General features: G+C 46.2%; 1 protein-coding gene across 6 annotated transcripts in view; it reads right to left on the bottom strand.

Moving 5' to 3' along the window:
- The window catches only part of spata6 (spermatogenesis associated 6), a 156,545-nt gene that overhangs the window by 54,856 nt on the left and 82,813 nt on the right, over positions 1 to 18,876 (bottom strand). For all 6 annotated transcript variants that reach the window (XM_038794301.1, XM_038794300.1, XM_038794303.1 and 3 more), the window contains 2 exons: positions 10,231 to 10,277; positions 1,874 to 2,055 (listed from right to left, as the gene is read on the bottom strand). In XM_038794301.1, the coding sequence (XP_038650229.1) occupies positions 1,874 to 2,055; positions 10,231 to 10,277 (229 nt within the window). The remainder of the gene's footprint in view (positions 1 to 1,873; positions 2,056 to 10,230; positions 10,278 to 18,876) is intronic.

The raw sequence follows: 18,876 nt of genomic DNA, 5'->3' as shown, positions 1-18,876 counted from the left end.
CAACCCACCATTAACTTAAACTTTATAACAATACAAAGAGAAGTAGATTACAATACAAATCCGTAAAAAGAAAGTTATAACATTTATACATTTTCCGGCTGTTCAAAACACAGTCCACAGTCTCTCTTCCAGCTCCGCTCTTCATGTCTGTCCCAAGCCTTCTGCCTTCAGGAACGCCTCAGCCGCATCCCCTGTCTCAAAATAAAAGTCTTTGCCGTTATACGTTACCCTCAACCTCGCTGGGTACACCATACCAAACTGTACCCCTTTCTTGTACAACGTCGCCTTCACTCGCCCAAACGCCGCTCGTCTTTTTGCCAACTCCACCATCAAGTCCTGGTAGATCCGGACCGTGGTACCATCCCATAGTATCTCCCGCTTCTGCTTCGCCCAGTTTAACACCTTCTCCTTCACGCAAAACTTATGGAAGCAGATAATTACTGCCCTTGGCGGCTCGTTCACTTTGGGCTTCAGCCTTAATGACTGATGGGCTCGGTCTAGCTCGTACTGGGAGGAGCTCTCACCCTCCCCCATCAGCTCCGCCAACTTCTTAGCAAAGTATTGTGTTGGACTTGGGCCCTCTGTCCCTTCGGGCAAGCCCACAATTCTCAAATTATGCCGCCTTGAGTTTTCCAAGTCTTCCAGCTTTGCTCGGAGACCTCTATTAATCTCCACAGCCCTCCGCAACTTATCTCCCATTGAGGTGACCTGGTCGCTGTGTCGTGACATGGCTTCCTCCACTTCTTTCATCTTCTCGCCCTGCTCTCTCACCTCTGCCAATGCCTTTGCTACCGCCACCTTCAACGGGGCAATTATCGGGGCGATTGCCTCCTCCAGCAGTAACTTCAATGCGGCCGCTGTCTCCTTTTTCTAGGCCTCCATGTGCCTCGCAAACTGTTTTTCCAGCTCCACCGCCATCACCTCGGCCATCTTCTCCACCGTAAATAGTGCGGCCCTGCTTTGCAGTTCGGCTTCCGCCATCCTATCACCACTTTTATTCGTCTTCTCCTTCAGCGGCGACCCGCGTTTCCTCCTTTCTTCGACGCTGCTTTTCGCATCCTTTAGCAGCTTATTGTTTTTCACTTTCTTTCTCTTCTCCTCTCTCTCCCTCCACCCTTCTGTCCTTCATCAATCTGAATTATTCTTTTTTTTTTAAAGACAAAGGGGAGGAAAAAAAAACTTCACCAAACTTCTTTAAATTTCTTTAAATCTTCCAGCTCTCTTCCTTTTCCCTCTGTACTCATCCAGAACTCCCCTGGGACCAGGTTCCAGCCTTCTTTCTTCCTCCTAGGTGGGAGCCATCCATTGTGGGACACCGCTCTTACATGGTGTCCTGGATTCGGGCCTGCCTCCTCGGCCTCCTCGTAGCTCCGCCCCCACTGCTCTGGCCCTGACGCCGCGCTGGGCCCAGGACCTCAGCCCCCCCGCCGCCCCACCACCGCGCGTGGGTCTTCACCGATTTTTAAACTGGCCCCGCTGGCTGCTCGCGACGGCCCCAAAGGCCGACGGTAGTCGGGAGGTGCGTTGAAACTCGGGGATTTCCCCAAAATCGCCGCGACTCGCGGCCACCGGCGGGAGCTCTTCACGCTCGTTATTTAACAATCTTAAAAAGGTGAATTAACACAGATAAGGTACATAAACAGACATATAATATAATGTTTATCAGTGTCACAAATAGGCTTACATTAACACTGCAATGAAGTTACTGTGAAAAGCCCCTAGTCACCATACTCCGGCTCCTGTTCAGGTACACAGAGGGAGAATTTAGAACGTCCAATTCACCTGACAATCACGTCTTTATGTACACACACAAACAGGACATCAGTGATCTTAAAATATATATGGATTTGAAAGAAAAAGCATGAATAAATACCTTTCTCGGAGAGATAACCGGCTTAACACAGGGCTTGGTTTCTGGAAAGATGAGATTGTTGAATGGCTCATTGGAGTTGTGGCAGGAAAGAGTTGTCTGCCAGCTGGTCCTGACATAATAAACTCATCAGTGCCTTCAAAAGAATAATCTTGCAGATCTTTCACACGCGGTTTCTTGATGGCCTGGAAGATAATAAAACAGCTGTAATTATCACTAGAAATACGCAAAGGGAGCTTTGGCCTTGGCAAATACTAGAGTTTAGAAATTCAACATTAAGGGCAGCATGGTGGCCTAGTGGTTAGCACAGCTGCCTCACGGCGCTGAGGTCCCAGGTTCGATCCCGGCTCTGGGTCCACTGTCCGTGTGGAGTTTGCACATTCTCCCCGTGTCTGCGTGGGTTTCACCCCCACAACCCAAAAATGTGCAGGATAGGTAGATTGGCCATGCTAAATTGCCCCTTAATTGGAAAAAATAATTGGGTAATCTAAATTTATAAAAAAAAAGAAATTCAACATTATCTAACTGTATCTTGATGCTTCAAAATTAAGTTCTGTTCATGCTTTTAAGCAGCAGAAACTATAGTAAAACTGCAGCTGTATTTTGCTTAATGAAAAAATTACTTACGGTCTGATTTGTGTTACCAACTATCAAATGTATTGTTTGTCTTGTAAAGATTGTGGGCCCTGACAATATCCCAGAAATAGTACAGAAGACTTGTGCTCCAAGAACGTGCCACACCCCTAGCCAAGCTGTTCCAGTACAGCTACAACACTGGCATCGACCTGGCAATGTGGAAAATTGCCCAGATGTATCCTGTACACAAGAAACAGGACAAATCCAACCCAGCCAAATACCGCCCTATCAGTCTGTTCTTCATCATTAGCAACGTGATGGAAGGAGTCATCAACAGTCCTATCAAGCGGCACTTACTCAGCAATAATCTGCTCACAGACACTCAGTTTGGGTTTCGTCAGGGTCACTCAGCTCCTGACCTCATTACAGCCTTGGTTCAAACATGGACAAAAGAGCTGAATGCCAAAGGTGAGGTGAGAGTGTCTGCCCTTGACATTATGGCAGGATTTAACCTAGTATGGCATCAAGGAGCCCCAGCTAAACTGGAGTCATTGGGAATCAGGGGGAAAACTGTCTGCTGGCTGGAGCAATACCTGGCACAAAGGATGATGGTTGTAGTGGTTGGAGGTCATCATCTCAGCTCCAGGACATCACTGCGGGAATTCTTCAGGGCAGTGTTCTGGGCCTAATCATCTTCAGCTGCTTCATCAATGACCTCCCTTCCATCATAAGGTCAGAAGTGGGGATGTTTGCGGATAACTGCACAATGTTCAGCACCATTTGTGACTTCTCAGAAAAGGAAGCAGTCCATGTCCAAATGCAGCAAGACCTAGACAATAACCAGGCCTGGGCTGACAAGTAGAATTAACCATCTCCTACAAGAGAGGATCGAACCACCACCCCTTGACATTTAATGTCACTCCCATCGCTGAATCCCCTACAATCAACATCCTGGGAGATACCATTGACCATAAACTGAACTCGAATAGCCACATTAATACTGTGGCGACCAGGTCAGGTCAAAGGCTAGGAATTTTACGGTGAGTTATACATCACCTGTCCCCCCAAAGCCTGTCCAGCATCTACAATGCATGACTCAGGAGTGTAATGGAATACTTTCTACTTGCCTAGATGAGTGCAGCTCCAAAAACAGTCAAGAAGCTCAACACCATCCTGGAAAAAGCAACCCGCTTGATTGCTCCCCCTTCCACAAACATTCAAACCCTCCACCACTGACGAACAGTGGAAGGTGTGTGAACCATCTACAAGGTTTACTGCAGTAACTTACCAAGGTTCATTAGACAACACTTTCCAAACCCGCAACCACTACCATCTAGAGGGACAAGAGCAGCAGACACCTGGGAACAGCACCATCTGGAGGGTTCCTCTCCAAGTCAGTCACCACCCTGACTTGGAAATATATTGTGATTCCTTCATTGTCACTGGGGCAAAATCCTGGAACTCCCTCCCTGACTGCATAGCGAATGTACCTACACCTCAAGGACCGCAATGGTTCAAGAAGACAAATCACCACCACCTTCTGAAGGGCAACTAGGGATGGGCAATAAATGCTGGCCTAACCATCAACGCTGACATCCCGTAAATGAATTAACAAACAAATTATAAACCTGTTTTAGGAGACAACAATGTCCAAATAGTGGTTTGGTGAAATCTGGTCCAGTACTTTCTGATTATCCCATATTACGCTCCTGACATAAATCACAGATTTTCCAATTTACCATTAGCAGTGTCATAGGAAATGTACTGGTATATAAATAAAAGTGTTGCGCCTGATGTGAATTTCTTTCAATCCAATTTAGACATTATGCATGTACATCCATGCAGCTTTCAGCGTCACACTTTCAACCCGATTATCTAAAATTCCAGATTCCTGAACAATTAGAAAACTACCAAACTAGAACTACTAAGGAAATAAAAAACAACAAACCAAGAATGTGAAATTAGAAAATTAAAATGACCAAATAAATTACCAATTTAAAAAAAACAATCAGATCACGACAAACATTTCTTGAAATTTTTTTCCACTACTCATCTTGCTTTATCTACTGCAACTAAGAAAATACTGCAAGAAATATAGTTTTAATATAATAAATGCATTAAAATTTAAAAACTAATAATTAATGACAAATCATTTTTAGTTTTCACTCAGAGGCAAGTGTTCCTCTGAGAAAATTCAGACTGGAGTTCAAGGCTTTCCAAGGCCCATTAGTGTCAAATGAAACCTCTCTGTAACGTAACTGATGGCAGTTCCCAACACACACTTTCACCGAAAGCTACCAAATTTTTTATTTTTTCATAGTAACATGCTATTCACAAATTGCCAGGACTAGCTGTATCTGAGCCCCATCCATCACTTGCATTGCTGTGCACAGTGGAAAGCCCACTGAAAACAAAGAAATCTCCAGGCAATCTATTTTTAATTGCAGTGAAAATAACTGGGAATTGTTTTTAAGTGAGAAAATGGAATCTGAAGTAAATTATGAAGCTTTCGATTTTTTCTTCATTATTTCTGCTTGAAAAGACAATGGGAAAGATTCTCTGGCCTCCCCACCTCCTGTTTCTCGACGGTGGGAGACAGCCTGCCATTGGTCAGCGGCGGGATCTTCTGGGTCCACTGCTGTCAATGGGATTTCCCGTTGACTCCACCCCATCCCGCTGGGAAACCCGGGGTGGGGGGGGGAAATGTGTCAGCGGCAGGACCGGGAGAACCCGTCGGCATGAACAGCCGGAGGATCTCGCCCAGTGTAGGTTATTCTATTAAAAGGCTTATGTATTTAGAAAATACAGCACTGTGTGACACCAATATTAGCAAAAAAGGATTGACAGTTGTTTAGTAGTTCAGAACTTGAGTATTACTGAAAAAAAATACATGCTTTTTGTCTTTGACTTATCAAGACAGCCCACAAAAAATATCAACAGTAAAGGAACAACAATTTACGTTTTAAGAGAAGTGCCGATTGGTTGGCAAATGGATTCTGATTGGTAGAGACGTTGACAGGGAGAATACTGCAGGGAACAGTTAACTGCCAAGTTTTTGTTCAAATTCAAACCAGGCAGGTCAAATTTTATTGGTCAAGGCATTGCCATGGGGAATGGACCAAGTTTTTGGTTAGTTGAAAATAGCAGAATGCATGGACAAGCTCCTTCTGTCTGCAAAGGATAGTGCCCTGTGTGTGAAAAAATGTGGCTTCTAGCATAAGTGAGCCACACTGCAAACTCGACTGATAATGTTAAATTGGTTTTCATACGATTCTCAGCACAACCAAGATTATTTAGTGAATATTAGCAACGGTCAGTATTGTGCCCGTTGCAAATAACTAAAGGAACATTCTGTTTGATACAATCCACTAGACATTGCGTCGTATGGCCTACATACCTGCCATCACTCCAGCACTGAAATTCACATACCATATTACTAATTTGTGTGATTGGCAGAACATCATTTTGACTTGACGACAACATCTTATTAGTGGAGAATACCCTTGTGTTGAATTTGATTGGAACATCAGATATGATTCCAAAATTGGACATATATAAGGAAGAAACTATTTTACAGAAACTAAACACTTCACTAGTGATTTGTTATAAAATTATTTTCAAATACTTTTAATGCATCTCTTCATCATTTTTGCACCTAGTATCACCTGTTACCACCCTGCCCCAGTCTCCACCATTTCAAGAGAGCCAGCATAGGTGTTGCTAGTTTCCCAAAAAGAGTCGACACTGACATTATTTACATTTTGAAAGATAATTTTAAAAGAGAACCTGACCTCCAATGATGAAGTCAATCCTATAATTTATTGGTTGAAACTTTATGGACAATTTTCATCTTCAGGCATAAGTCAGTTCTGATTTAGTTTGCACTAGATTAAGACCCAGCTGAATCTGAAGTGCAATTGCACTCAGTTCTCCCTTCAATGCTCATTTGAATAATTATTCACAAGTTTAAGACGTGATTCAGTCACTACGTTGCCTAATATCTCATTTAAATATCTAGCTACTGGATTCACCCGCTGGTGCCCGGGACTCAACGGCCGCACCTGGGTGACCTCGCCAGGGCGCCATTTAGTACTGGTTCACACAAACATGGATCAGATGTAACAGCAGTGACTGAAGGGACATGCTGCTTGATACGATCCGCCAGCTGTTGGGTCCTAAGGCAAACATAATTGGCATCGCTCTTTGGTGCAGACATGAATCTGCAAACAAGTGATGGCTGCACCAAACACCCTGCCCTCCTCTTGGATGCTGAAGTTGAAGTAGTGCTGCATGAGATACTGGCAAGGAGGGCTGTCTTGTGTATAAGCCCACAATTCCATCCCATAGGTCAGAATTGCAGCATGATGTCTCCAGATCTCAGGCCACAGCTGACTGTTAGTGTCCTTGGAGTTGTGTTGCATGACACCAAGTCCTGTTCCCCATTGCCTGCTGACCTACATTTTTTCCCATTCAAGCAATGTCTTGACTTTAAAATTCTTATCATTTTTTTTCAAATTCCTCCATGATCTCAGTTCCCCCCATCTCTGTAATCTTCTCCAACTCCACAACCCTCCAAGATATCTGTGCGCATCTAATTCTGTCTGCTTGAGTACCCCCAATGCTTCACCTTCAGTTGCCATGCTGTGAGTTGCCTGGATTCTAATCTCTAGAATTCCCTCCACTTCTTGACCTCGCTTTCCTCCTTTAAGATATACATTAGAACCATCTTAGGTTCACCTAACCAAATGGGTGCAAATGTCCGGAAAAATTTCTAAGTATTGTCGCAAGTGGGAATTGCAGTGAGCTTCCCGGTGCTTGGCCCAGTGAGGCCAGCAACGTAATTCAACGTTAATTAGTTCACTTAACGAGGCCTCACGCACTTCTCATTGCAAATCAAAGCTCGTCAGCTGATTCGCCGGGATTGTGCTCACCAGCCCCCCCCCCCCGCTAACGAGGTCGAGCAGCCCCTAAGCTGCATTTGCTCAGCCAACCTCAGCCAGCGCTGAGGACACCGGCCCCAAGATTAGGGGACACTGACCTGGAGAGTCTGCTAGACGCTGTGGAGGCCAGGAGGGATGTCATGTTCCCCTGAGGGTCCCAGAGTGTCAGCCAAAGTGCAGCCAGTGCTGCCTGGGATGAGGTGACGGCAGCTGTCAGCTCAGGGAGTATGACCAGGAGGACTGGCCTTCAATGCCGTAAGAAGGTCAACAACCTATACCGGGCAGCACGAGTGAGTAGACACCAACACCATTCCCTCCCCACAAGGGAACATCCACCCCCAAATCCTCATGCGACCCCCAGCCCTTCCTCCACACCCTCCCCCCTCAAGCCTCCCCCAACCCCTCCTTCACACCACTGTGAACCACGCATGTGGCTAATGGTGCCCTCTCTGTCTCCCATCAGGAAAAGCTCTTCCTTAACAGTCGGGAGAGGGCCCAGACTGGCGGAGGGTTGCCGGTCATTAGAATCCTCATCACCTTCCGGGAGCATACCCTGGAGCTGACCGGTGTGGCCGAGAACAGATCGTTTCGCAGGCGGAGGCTGACAGATGCCGCAGAGGTGAGGAACCACCGGGCTCCACCCGGAAGACCTGTCAATCGCAAGTAGTGGTTGTTTTCCTGACTGACCCATCCCTCCCACTGACCAGATGTCCATTATCCCGAAAGCCCTCCAGCCGACGGCGCCGGCCCATCCTGTGCGGCCTCCTTTCCTGACTCTGAGGAGAACACCTCAGAGGAGAGCTTCGAGATTGCCACCTTAGTCATGGCACAGCTGTCATCCTCAGACCCCACCTGCGCAGATACACACACCTCGGTGTGACATAGTGGATAGGCGTCTGAAACACAATCTGGTGAGCACCACACCGCTGATTATGCACATCAGGTGGAGGCAGGAACTCCAAGGCGACACGGCAGTCTTTGAACCCAGGACCCAGCTGGGCCCCAGCCTGATCTTGAGCCTGTGTACAGAGGTAGCCGGAGCTGATGGAGACGATAGGGACCAACCTGGACATTCAGAGGGAGATGTCAGCGTCAGGGGTTCCAGAGGCTAGGGGCTCAGGAGATGGCGCTGGCAATGATTGGCACCGAGGTCAAAACTGCAAGGGTGGTGACCGCAGTGGAGAGGCTGGTGTATGATGTCGCCACCAGTGAAGGTGTCCAAGGCGTCGTGAAGCCATGGGTCTCGGCAGAATGTCCGACTCGCTGGGGGGTGTCACCCAGTACCGGGCCGACCTTAATGAGGTTCTGTGGGACATGTCCTGCTCTCAGATGGGCATGGCCGAGGTGCTGCGGAGCATGGCCCAATCACTGAGGAACATCGCTGATGATATCGACTCTATGGTGCAGACCGTGGAGAAGCACGGGCTGGCAGAGCCAGATGATGCAGGGGTAGCTGGGGCTTGAATCAGCTGCCCCTCAATCCCAAGGTGAACTGCAGGGCCCTATGGGCACCGATCAGGCGGACGGGGTACTGGATCCCAACGTGGACCAGTCCCACGGAGTGGCGACAGTGGCCACCAGCTCCCCTGAGTTTCACCCCGCTGATGAGGCCACGTCTTGAAGTCAACACATGGGACAGGGCTGCATGGCTGTTCATGTGCTGCCGCAAAGTGAGCCAGGGCCCTCTGGCCCCAGAGGACGTCTGCCAGGGGCATCGAAGGCCATGGATCGAGGTAGGCAGCTTGCTGCCTCCACCAGATGTGCATCCTGGGGAAACACCAAGACATAGTAGTAGAGCTAGAAGGGTTAAGCACATTGAGGATCACTGAGGGCACTGGGAAAGGCACCACCGGGAATGGGGTTTGTACAACACGTCAAACGTCTTTTCGCACAACCATTATGATGCCTCTCTCACATCCTTCCACAATGCGGGCTGACTCCCGGATCCTTTGCCCATCTCTCCAGGCTGGGGAGGCCACTGAATGACAGGAGGCCGTTGGATATGGGGAGGCTCTCGGTAATTGTATGGAAATAGGGCTTAAGTGGTGATAATTGGTTTCTCGCCACGCTATGGCGAGATCCCGATTTTGCCTACGGGGGCGGGCCGGTTGCATCGCAAACTGCTTGGCGCCTGGTTTGCATCTCGCTTTTGGCCTCTCTCGCTGCTCACTGGCCTTGTTACGCTTAAGCAACGAGGCCGGAGAATCGCTCCCAATAACTCCTTATGTGGCTCTGTGCTGCCTTCGGTTTTATACTGCTCCAGTGAAGTACCTTTGAATGTTTTATTACATTAGAGGCGCTATACAAGTTCAGGTGTTCTTGCAGCAATTGGCATAGCCTGACACCTGCCTCTCTGCTAATTCAGGCACAAGAAAGCAGATTATTACATTATTCCCAACAAAGTTTGTCAGGGCTTGCTGGCATGTTTGGTGATTTCCTGTTTGCAGAATTTTCTGGAGATACATACATCTGCAGTATATAAGTCAAGTAGCGTAGGATTCAAACAAAAGCTGAGTGCGTTGATATCTCCTCAATGGCTGATCCTTATAACAATATTAATACAATGACTGCAATCTCAACAGAGCATTCCTTACACAGCAGTAAATCATGAGAAGTGGTACACTATATTCTGTTTTTGGCAGGAAAGCAGCAAATCTTTTCTCCTGGAGTGTGAATACAGAATATTCACACTCTAGGAGTTGGAGAAAGGGCAAGAATGAAACGAAAGGACCTTTTCTACTATTTTGGTTTCCTTGCCTTTTAAATCAATATAAGGTAAACGCTACAATCAATTAGGTTCACAATTTTCAAGAGAAACTTGATATAACATTTGAAGCAAAATACATTTAATGAAGTCCTGCTGGGTCCATAGCTGCCACGAAGCGATGGATCTGAAAAAAAAATAAAACACACAAGGTGTAATGACTGATCCATCACATAAAAACCCAGCAAAATAGATCTTCCCATCATCTGTTAATTAAATAATGTCTGTCTCAATAAAAATGCTTAAAGCAAGTGTTAAAAATACCAGTAAAATTGCAAACTGCAACATAACCAAAATTGATACAAATAACTTGTTGGTGGCAGCTAGAAAATTCAGTGTCCATTCCTTCTAACTGAATTGTCGGATGTCTAATGTTCCTCTGGGCATGAACACAAAAATAAAAAGTAAGCCAATTTGATAATTACACAAACTTGAAGAACTTGTCATAGTGCATATATTGTATAATTATCATATAACTATATTGAGTTTACAGAAGCAGCCACACGGGAAGCATTGGGAACAAAATGTTTATTTGTTTGGGTCAGGCTAAGATGTAGTTCAATTAGGTCAAAATTAAATTTACAGTGCATGTATGTAAACGCATAATCTAAATTTACCACACAGTGGTAAATACCTAGTGGAGTGGCGCAGCAACAACAATCTCTCCCTCAATGCCAGCAAAACTAAAGAGCTGGTCATTGACTTCAGGAAGCAAAGTACTGTACACACCCCTGTCAGCATCAACGGGGGTGAGGTGGAGATGGTTAGCAGTTTCAAATTCTTAGGGGTGCACATCTCCAAACATCTGTCCTGGTCCACCCACATCCACGCTACCACCAAGAAAGCACAACAGCGCCTATATTTCCTCAAGAAACTAAGGAAATTCGGCATGTCCACATTAACCAACTTTTACAGATGCACCATAGAAAGCATCCTATCTGGCTGCATCACAGCCTGGTATGGCAACTGCTCGGCCCAGGACCGCAAGAAACTTCAGAGAGTCGTGAATACCGCCCAGTCTATCACATGAACCTGCCTCCCATCCATTGAGTCTATCTACACCTCCGTTGCCTGAGGAAAGCGGGCAGCATAATCAAAGACCCCTCCCACCCAGCCTACTCACTCTACCAACTTCTTCCATTGGGCAGCAGATGCAAAAGTCTGAGAACACGCACGAACAGACTCAAAAACAGCTTCTTCCCCGCTGTTACCAGACTCCTAAATGACCTCATTAACACTACACCCTGTATGCTTCATCCGATGCTGGTGCTTATGTAGTTACATTGTATACTTGTGTTTCCCTACTATGTATTTTCTTTTATTCCCTTTTCTTCCCATGTACTTAATGATCTGTTGAGCTGCTCGCAGAAAAATACTTTTCACTGTACGTTGGTACAAGTGACAATAAACCAATCCAATCCAATCTAATCCAAATAAGATTAGTGAGATTAAGGGTGCAGAGATCCACGTTGGAATATGATGGGCAGGATTCTCCAGTCTCCCAGCAGCGTGTTTCTCAGCTGCGCGCCGTTAACTGGTGGGGGAATTCTATCCTCTCATCATTTGTCAATGGGATCATGCGCATCGTACCACCACCCATATTGCCCCCTGCCCCGAATGAAGCGCCTCCCCCCCGCCCCCGACTGTTGGGGTCCCGGACAGAGGTGCAGCTGCCACGCAAGGATCATGGACGGTGGGACCATGTTAGAACCACGCTGTCGGGAATTTGGCCGGTTGGCAACGGAGCATCGCAGGGCGGGCTTCAGGCAATGGCCTGAGGCAGTGGATACTCGGTGCGACGTACTTCATGAGTACGCTGATTTTGGGGGGGCGGAGAAGTGGGAAACGGGCGCCGGTCCTGATTTTGTGCGCAAAAACACATTCTCCGCCCCATCACCGAACGCGATTTTGGCGTTGGGGATGCAGAGAATCCAGCCCAAGTTTCTCGAAAATGAGGTGAACCAAGTTGGTCCAGTGCCAGTAGGAGACCATTAACAAAATAATTATTGTAGTATCATAAGATTTAAGTTAGCCATGAAAAGCGGCAAGGTATAACCTAAAATTAAAAAATATATACTTAATTTAAGGAAGCCCAATTTGAATGGGGTGGGAACAAATCTGTCTCCGATAAATTGGAGTCACAGGTTGGAATTTTATTGCCCAAGGATGAGTGGGTGGGAGCTATAAAACTGGTTCCATGGTGGCAGTGCCGCATACCACTTCCTATGGGTATTTTATTCGCAGCAGGGAAGGCATGGACACTCTGCTGTGGGTTAATTGAGGTCAAAAGGGCAATAATAACCGTGGGTGATTTTAATCTACATATAAACTGGAAATATCAGATTGGCGGTAGTAGCCTGGATGAGGAATTCATAGAATGTTTTCAAGATGGTTTCTTAGAACAGCACATTCGGGAACCAGAGAGCTGATTATATTAGAACTGAGTGTAATATTAATTGATTATTGACCTCAGAGTTAAGGCACCCCTGTGTAGCAACGACCACAATATGAATGAATTTTACATCCAGTTTGAAAGGTTTGAGTGGGTTTAAGACTAATATTTATATCGAAAATAAGGGCAACTATATGGTCATGAAAGCTGAGCTAGCTGGTGAACTAGGATACTGAGCTAGAGAATAGATCAGTAGAGAAGCAGTCGGTGACATCGAAGGGGATAGTTCTGAATATTCAGATTAAGTAGAAATATACTGGAAAAGAATTGTAAAGGGAGGACCCAACAGTTGTGGTAAATTAAAGAAGTTAGAGAAAGCATAAAACTTAAGGAAAAGACACATGTCTGCGCAAAGATAAGTGACATGTCAGATGACTGGTCAGAATATAAAGAACAGCAGAGATTGACTAAAAGGTTAATCAGGAGAAATAAAAGTTCTTGGTGTAGGGGGGTAACATTTTAGCATGGGTAGAAGATTGACTGGCTGGCTGTAGCAAACAGAGAGTATGTCAAAAATGGATCTTTGTCTGATTGGCAGGATGTGATGAGTGGAGTCCGGCAGGGCTCTGTGCTGGGACCTTCATTTTTTTACAATTTACATCAATGACTTATGAGGAGAGCAAAGGCATCGTAGCTGAATTTGCAGATGACAGAAAGATAGGTTGGAAAGTATCCTCTTCACAACATATAAGGAGCTTGCAGATGATACATAGGTTGAGGGAGAGAGCAAAGATCTGGCAAATGGAGTGTAATGTGGGGAAATGTGAAGTTCTACACTTTGGCAGGAAGAATAAAAATGCCCAGTATCACTTAAATGTAAAATGACTGCAGAATTCGAGGTGAAGAGGTATTTAGGTGTTCTAGTGAATGAGTCACAAAATGTTTGTATGCAGGTACGGCAATGGAATGCTGTCTTATATGAAGAGAGGAATTGAATCTTAATTGAAGGAGGGAGTGATGGGCAAGCTAATGGGGCTAAAGGTAGACAAGTCCCCTGGCCCTGATGGAATGCATCCTAGAGTGCTAAAAGAGATGGCTAGGGAAATTGCAGATGCACTAGTGATAATTTACCGAAATTCACTAGACTCTGGGGTGGTCCCGGTGGATTGGAAATTAGCAAACGTGACGCCACTGTTTAAAAAAGGAGGTAGGCAGAAAGCAGGAAATTATAGGCCAGTGAGTTTAACTTCGGTAATAGGGAAGATGCTGGAATCTATCATCAAGGAAGAAATTGCGAGGCATCTGGATAGAAATTGTCCCATTGGGCAGACGCAGCATGGGTTCGTTAAAGGCAGGTCATGCCTAACTAATTTAGTGGAATTTTTTGAGGACATTACCAGTGCAGTAGATAACGGGGAGCCGATGGATGTGGTATATCTGGATTTCCAGAAAGCCTTTGACAAGGTGCCACACAAAAGGTTGCTGCATAAGATAAAGATGCATGGCATTAAGGGTAAAGTAGTAGCATGGATAGAGGATTGGTTAATTAATAGAAAGCAAAGAGTTGGGATAAATGGGTGTTTCTCTGGTTGGCAATCAGTAGCTAGTGGTGTCCCTCAGGGATCCGTGTTGGGCCCACAATTGTTCACAATTTACATTGATGATTTGGAGTTGGGGACCAAGGGCAATGTGTCCAAGTTTGCAGATGACACTAAGATGAGTGGTAAAGCGAAAAGTGCAGAGGATACTGGAAGTCTGCAGAGGGATTTGGATAGGTTAAGTGAATGGGCTCGGGTCTGGCAGATGGAATACAATGTTGACAAATGTGAGGTTATCCATTTTGGTAGGAATAACAGCAAACGGGATTATTATTTAAACGATAAAATATTAAAGCATGCCGCTGTTCAGAGAGACTTGGGTGTGCTAGTGCATGAGTCACAGAAGGTTGGTTTACAAGTGCAACAGGTGATTAAGAAGGCAAATGGAATTTTGTCCTTCATTGCTAGAGGGATGGAGTTTAAGACTAGGGAGGTTATGTTGCAATTGTATAAGGTGTTAGTGCGGCCACACCTGGAGTATTGTGTTCAGTTTTGGTCTCCTTACTTGAGAAAGGACGTACTGGCACTGGAGGGTGTGCAGAGGAGATTCACTAGGTTAATCCCAGAGCTGAAGGGGTTGGATTATGAGGAGAGGTTGAGTAGACTGGGACTGTACTCGTTGGAATTTAGAAGGATGAGGGGGGATCTTATAGAAACATTTAAAATTATGAAGGGAATAGATAGGATAGATGCGGGCAGGTTGTTTCCACTGGCGGGTGACAGCAGAACTAGGGGGCATAGCCTCAAAATAAGGGGAAGTAGATTTAGGACTGAGTTTAGGAGGAACTTCTTCACCCAAAGGGTTGTGAATCTATGGAATTCCTTGCCCAGTGAAGCAGTTGAGGCTCCTTCATTACATGTTTTTAAGGTAAAGATAGATAGTTTTTTGAAGAATAAAGGGATTAAGGGTTATGGTGTTCGGGCCGGAAAGTGGAGCTGAGTCCACAAAAGATCAGCCATGATCTAATTGAATGGCGGAGCAGGCTCGAGGGGCCAGATGGCCTACTCCTGCTCCTAGTTCTTATGTTCTTATGAAGAATGTTATGCTTCAGTTATTCAGGGCATTGGTGAGACTGCAGCTTGCATTATATGTGTAGTGTTGGTCTCCTTATTAAAGATGTGGCGAACACTTACCCAGACATCAGAGGCTGAATGCGCATGACTGCTGAAGTGTTCCCCGACTGGAAGGGAACATTCCTGCCTGGTGATTGTCGCGCGATGTCCATTCATTCGTTGTCGCAACGTCTGCATGGTCTCGCCAATGTACCACGCTTCGGGACATCCGTTCCTGCAGCGTATGAGGTAGACAACATTGGCGGAGTCGCACGAGTATGTACCGCGTACCTGGTGGGTGGTGTTCTCATGTGTAATGGTGGTATCCATGTCGATGATCTGGCACGTCTTGCAGAGATTGCCATGGCAGGGTTGTGTGGTGTTGTGGTCTCTGTTCTGAAGGCTGGGTAGTTTGCTGCAAACAATGGTTTGTTTGAGGTTGCGCGGTTGTTTGAAGGCAAGTAGTGGGGGCGTGGGGATGACCTTGACAATATGTTCATCTTCATTGATGATGTGTTGAAGGCTGCGAAGAAGATGTCGTAGTTTCTCCGCTCTGGGAAAGTATTGGACAACGAAGGGTACTCTGTCGGTTGTGTCCCGTGCTTGTCTTCTGAGGAGGTTGGAGCGGTTTTTTGCTGTGGCGCGTTGGAACTGTTGATCGATGAGTCGAGCACCATATCCCGTTCGTACAAGGGCTGTTCCCCTTCAAACCAAGTATACCGTTCTTGATGCTGTTGGGGGGGATGACCTTCCAGGGGAATGCCCTAGCGGCCGGGTCTCTGGCACTGAGTCTGGCTCTGGGGCTCAGAAGGGAAGGGGGGAGAATGGAAAAGCAATAGTGATGGGAGACTCAATGGTTAGGGGAATAGATAGGAGATTCTGTGGGCGCGAGGGAGACTCCCGGAAGGTATGTTGCCTTCCAGGTGAAAGGGCCAGGGATGTCTCGGATCGTTTCTTCAGGATCCTTAAGGGGGAGGAGAAGCAGCCAGAAGTCGTGGTGCACATTGGTACCAACGACGTAGGTAGGAAAAGGGGTGTGGTTGTAATAAACAGGTTTAGGGAGTTAGGCTGGAAGTTAAAAGCCAGGACAGACAGAGTTGTCATCTCTGGTTTCTTGCCGGTGCCACGTGATAGCAAGGCTAGGAATAGGGAGAGAGTGAAGTTGAACACGTGGCTGCAGGAATGGTTTAGGAGGGAGGGCTTCAGGTATTTGGATAATTGGAGCGCATTCTGGGGAAGGTGGGACCTGTACAAGCAGGACGGTTTGCATCCAAACCAGAGGGGCACCAATATCCTGGGAGGGAGGTTTTCTAGTTCTCTTCGGGAGGGTTTAAACTAATTTGGCAGGGAAATGGTCCAGCAACTAAGGTAGCCGATGTTCAGGACGTCAAAGCACGTAGTGAGGCAGTGGGGAAGGTAACACTGACAAAGGAGAGTACTTGCAGGCACCGAGATGGATAGAAGTGTGTATACTTAAACGCAAGAAGCATCAGCAATAAGGTGGACGAACTTAAGGCATGGATCGGTACTTGGGACTACGATGTGGTGGCCATCACGGAAACTTGGATAGAAGAGGGGCAGGAATGGTTGTTGGAGATTCCTGGTTATAGATGTTTCTATAAGGTTAGGGAGGGTGGTAAAATAGGGGGGGGGGGGGGTTGCATTATTAATTCGAGATAGTATAACAGCTGCAGAAAGGCAGTTCGAGGAGGATCTGCCTACTGAGGTAGTATGGGTTGAAGTCAGAAACAGGAAAGGAGCAGTCATCTTGTTGGGAATTTTCTATAGGCCCCCCAATAGCAGCAGAGATGTGGAGGAACAGATTGGAAAACAGATTTTGGAAAGGTGCAGAAGTCACAGGGTAGTAGTCATGGGTGACTTCAACTTCCCAAATATTGAGTGGAAACTCTTTAGATCAAATAATTTGGATGGGGTGGTGTTTGTGCAGTGTGTCCAGGAAGCTTTTCTAACACAGTATGTAGATTGTCCGACCAGAGGGTCAAGTTATAGATTTGTTAGTGGGGGAGCATTTTGGAGATAGTGACCACAATTCTGTGACTTTCACTTGAGTAATGGAGAGGGATGGGTGCGTGCAACAGGGCAAGGTTTACAATTGGGGGAAGGGTAAATACGATGCTGTCAGACAAGAACTGAAGTGCATAAGTTGGGAACATAGGCTGTCAGGGAAGGACACAATTGAAATGTGGAACTTGTTCAATGAACATACTACATGTCCTTGATATGTATGTCCCTGTCAGGCAAGGAAGAGATGGTCGAGTGAGGGAACCATGGCTGACAAGAGAGGTTGAATTTGAATGTCTTGTTAAGAGGAAGAAGGATACTTATGTAAGGCTGAGGAAATAAGGTTCAGACAGGGTGCTTGAGGGATACAAGATAGCCAGGAGGGAACTGAAGAAAGGGATTAGGGGAGCTAAGAGAGGACATGAAAATTCTTTGGCGAGTAGAATCAAGGAAAACCCCAAGGCCACATATGTGAGAAATATGAGAATAGCTAGAGCGAGGGTGAGTCCGATCAAGGACAGTAGCGGGAGGTTGTGTGTTGAGTCAGAAGAGATAGGAGAGGTCTTAAACAAGTACTTTTCTTCAGTATTTACGAATGAGGGGGGCCATATTGTCAGACAGGACCGTGTGAAACAGACTAGTAAGCTCGAGGAGATACTTGTTAGGAAGGAAGATGTGTTGGGCATTTTGGAAAACTTGAGGATAGACAAGTCCCCCGGGCCTGATGGGATATATCCAAGGATTCCATGGGAAGCAAGAGATGAAATTGCAGAACCGTTGGCAATGATCTTTTTGTCCTCATTGTCAACAGGGGTGGTACCAGGGGATTGGAGAGTGGTGAATGTCATGCCCCTGTTCCAAAAAGGGAATAGGGATAACCCTGGGAATTACAGGCCAGTTAGTCTTACTTCAGTGGTAGGCAAAGTAATGGAAAGGGTACTGAGAGATAGGATTTCTGAGCATCTGGAAAGACACTGCTTTATTAGAGATAGTCAGCACAGATTTGTGAGGGGTAGGTCTTGCCTCACAAGTCTTATTGAATTCTTTGAGGTGACCAAGCACGTGGATGAAGGTAAAGCAGTGGATGTGGTGTACATGGATTTTAGTAAAGCATTTGATAAGGTTCCCCGTAGTAGGCTTATGCAGAAAGTAAGGAGCCATGGGATAGTGGGAAATTTGGCCAGTTGGATAACGAACTGGCTAACCGATAGAAGTCAGAGAGTGGTGGTGGATGGCAAATATTCAGCCTGGAGCCCAGTTACCAGTGGCGTACCACAGGGATCAGCTCTGGGACCTCTGCTTTTTGTGATTTTCATTAATGACTTGGATGAGGAAGTTGAAGGGTGGGTCAGTAAATTTGCAGACGATATGAAGATTGGTGGAGTTGTGGGTAGTGAGGAGGACTGTTGTCGACTGCAAAGAGACATAGATAGGATGCAGAACTGGGCTGAGAAGTGGCAGATGGAGTTTAACCCTGAAAAGTGTGAGGTTGTCCATTTTGGCAGGACAAATATGAATGCAGAATACAGGGTTAACGGTAGGTTTCTTGGCAATGTGGAGGAGAAGAGAGATCTTGGGGTCTATGTTCATAGATCTTTGAAAGTTGCCACTCAAGTGGATAGAGCTGTGAAGAAGACCTATGGTGTGCTAGCGTTCATTAG

This window comes from Scyliorhinus canicula, chromosome 4, assembly GCF_902713615.1.
Source record: "Scyliorhinus canicula chromosome 4, sScyCan1.1, whole genome shotgun sequence".
Lineage (NCBI taxonomy): Eukaryota > Metazoa > Chordata > Chondrichthyes > Carcharhiniformes > Scyliorhinidae > Scyliorhinus > Scyliorhinus canicula.
Note: the sequence above shows the minus strand (reverse complement) of the source record. Positions and strands in the feature narration are given on the sequence as shown.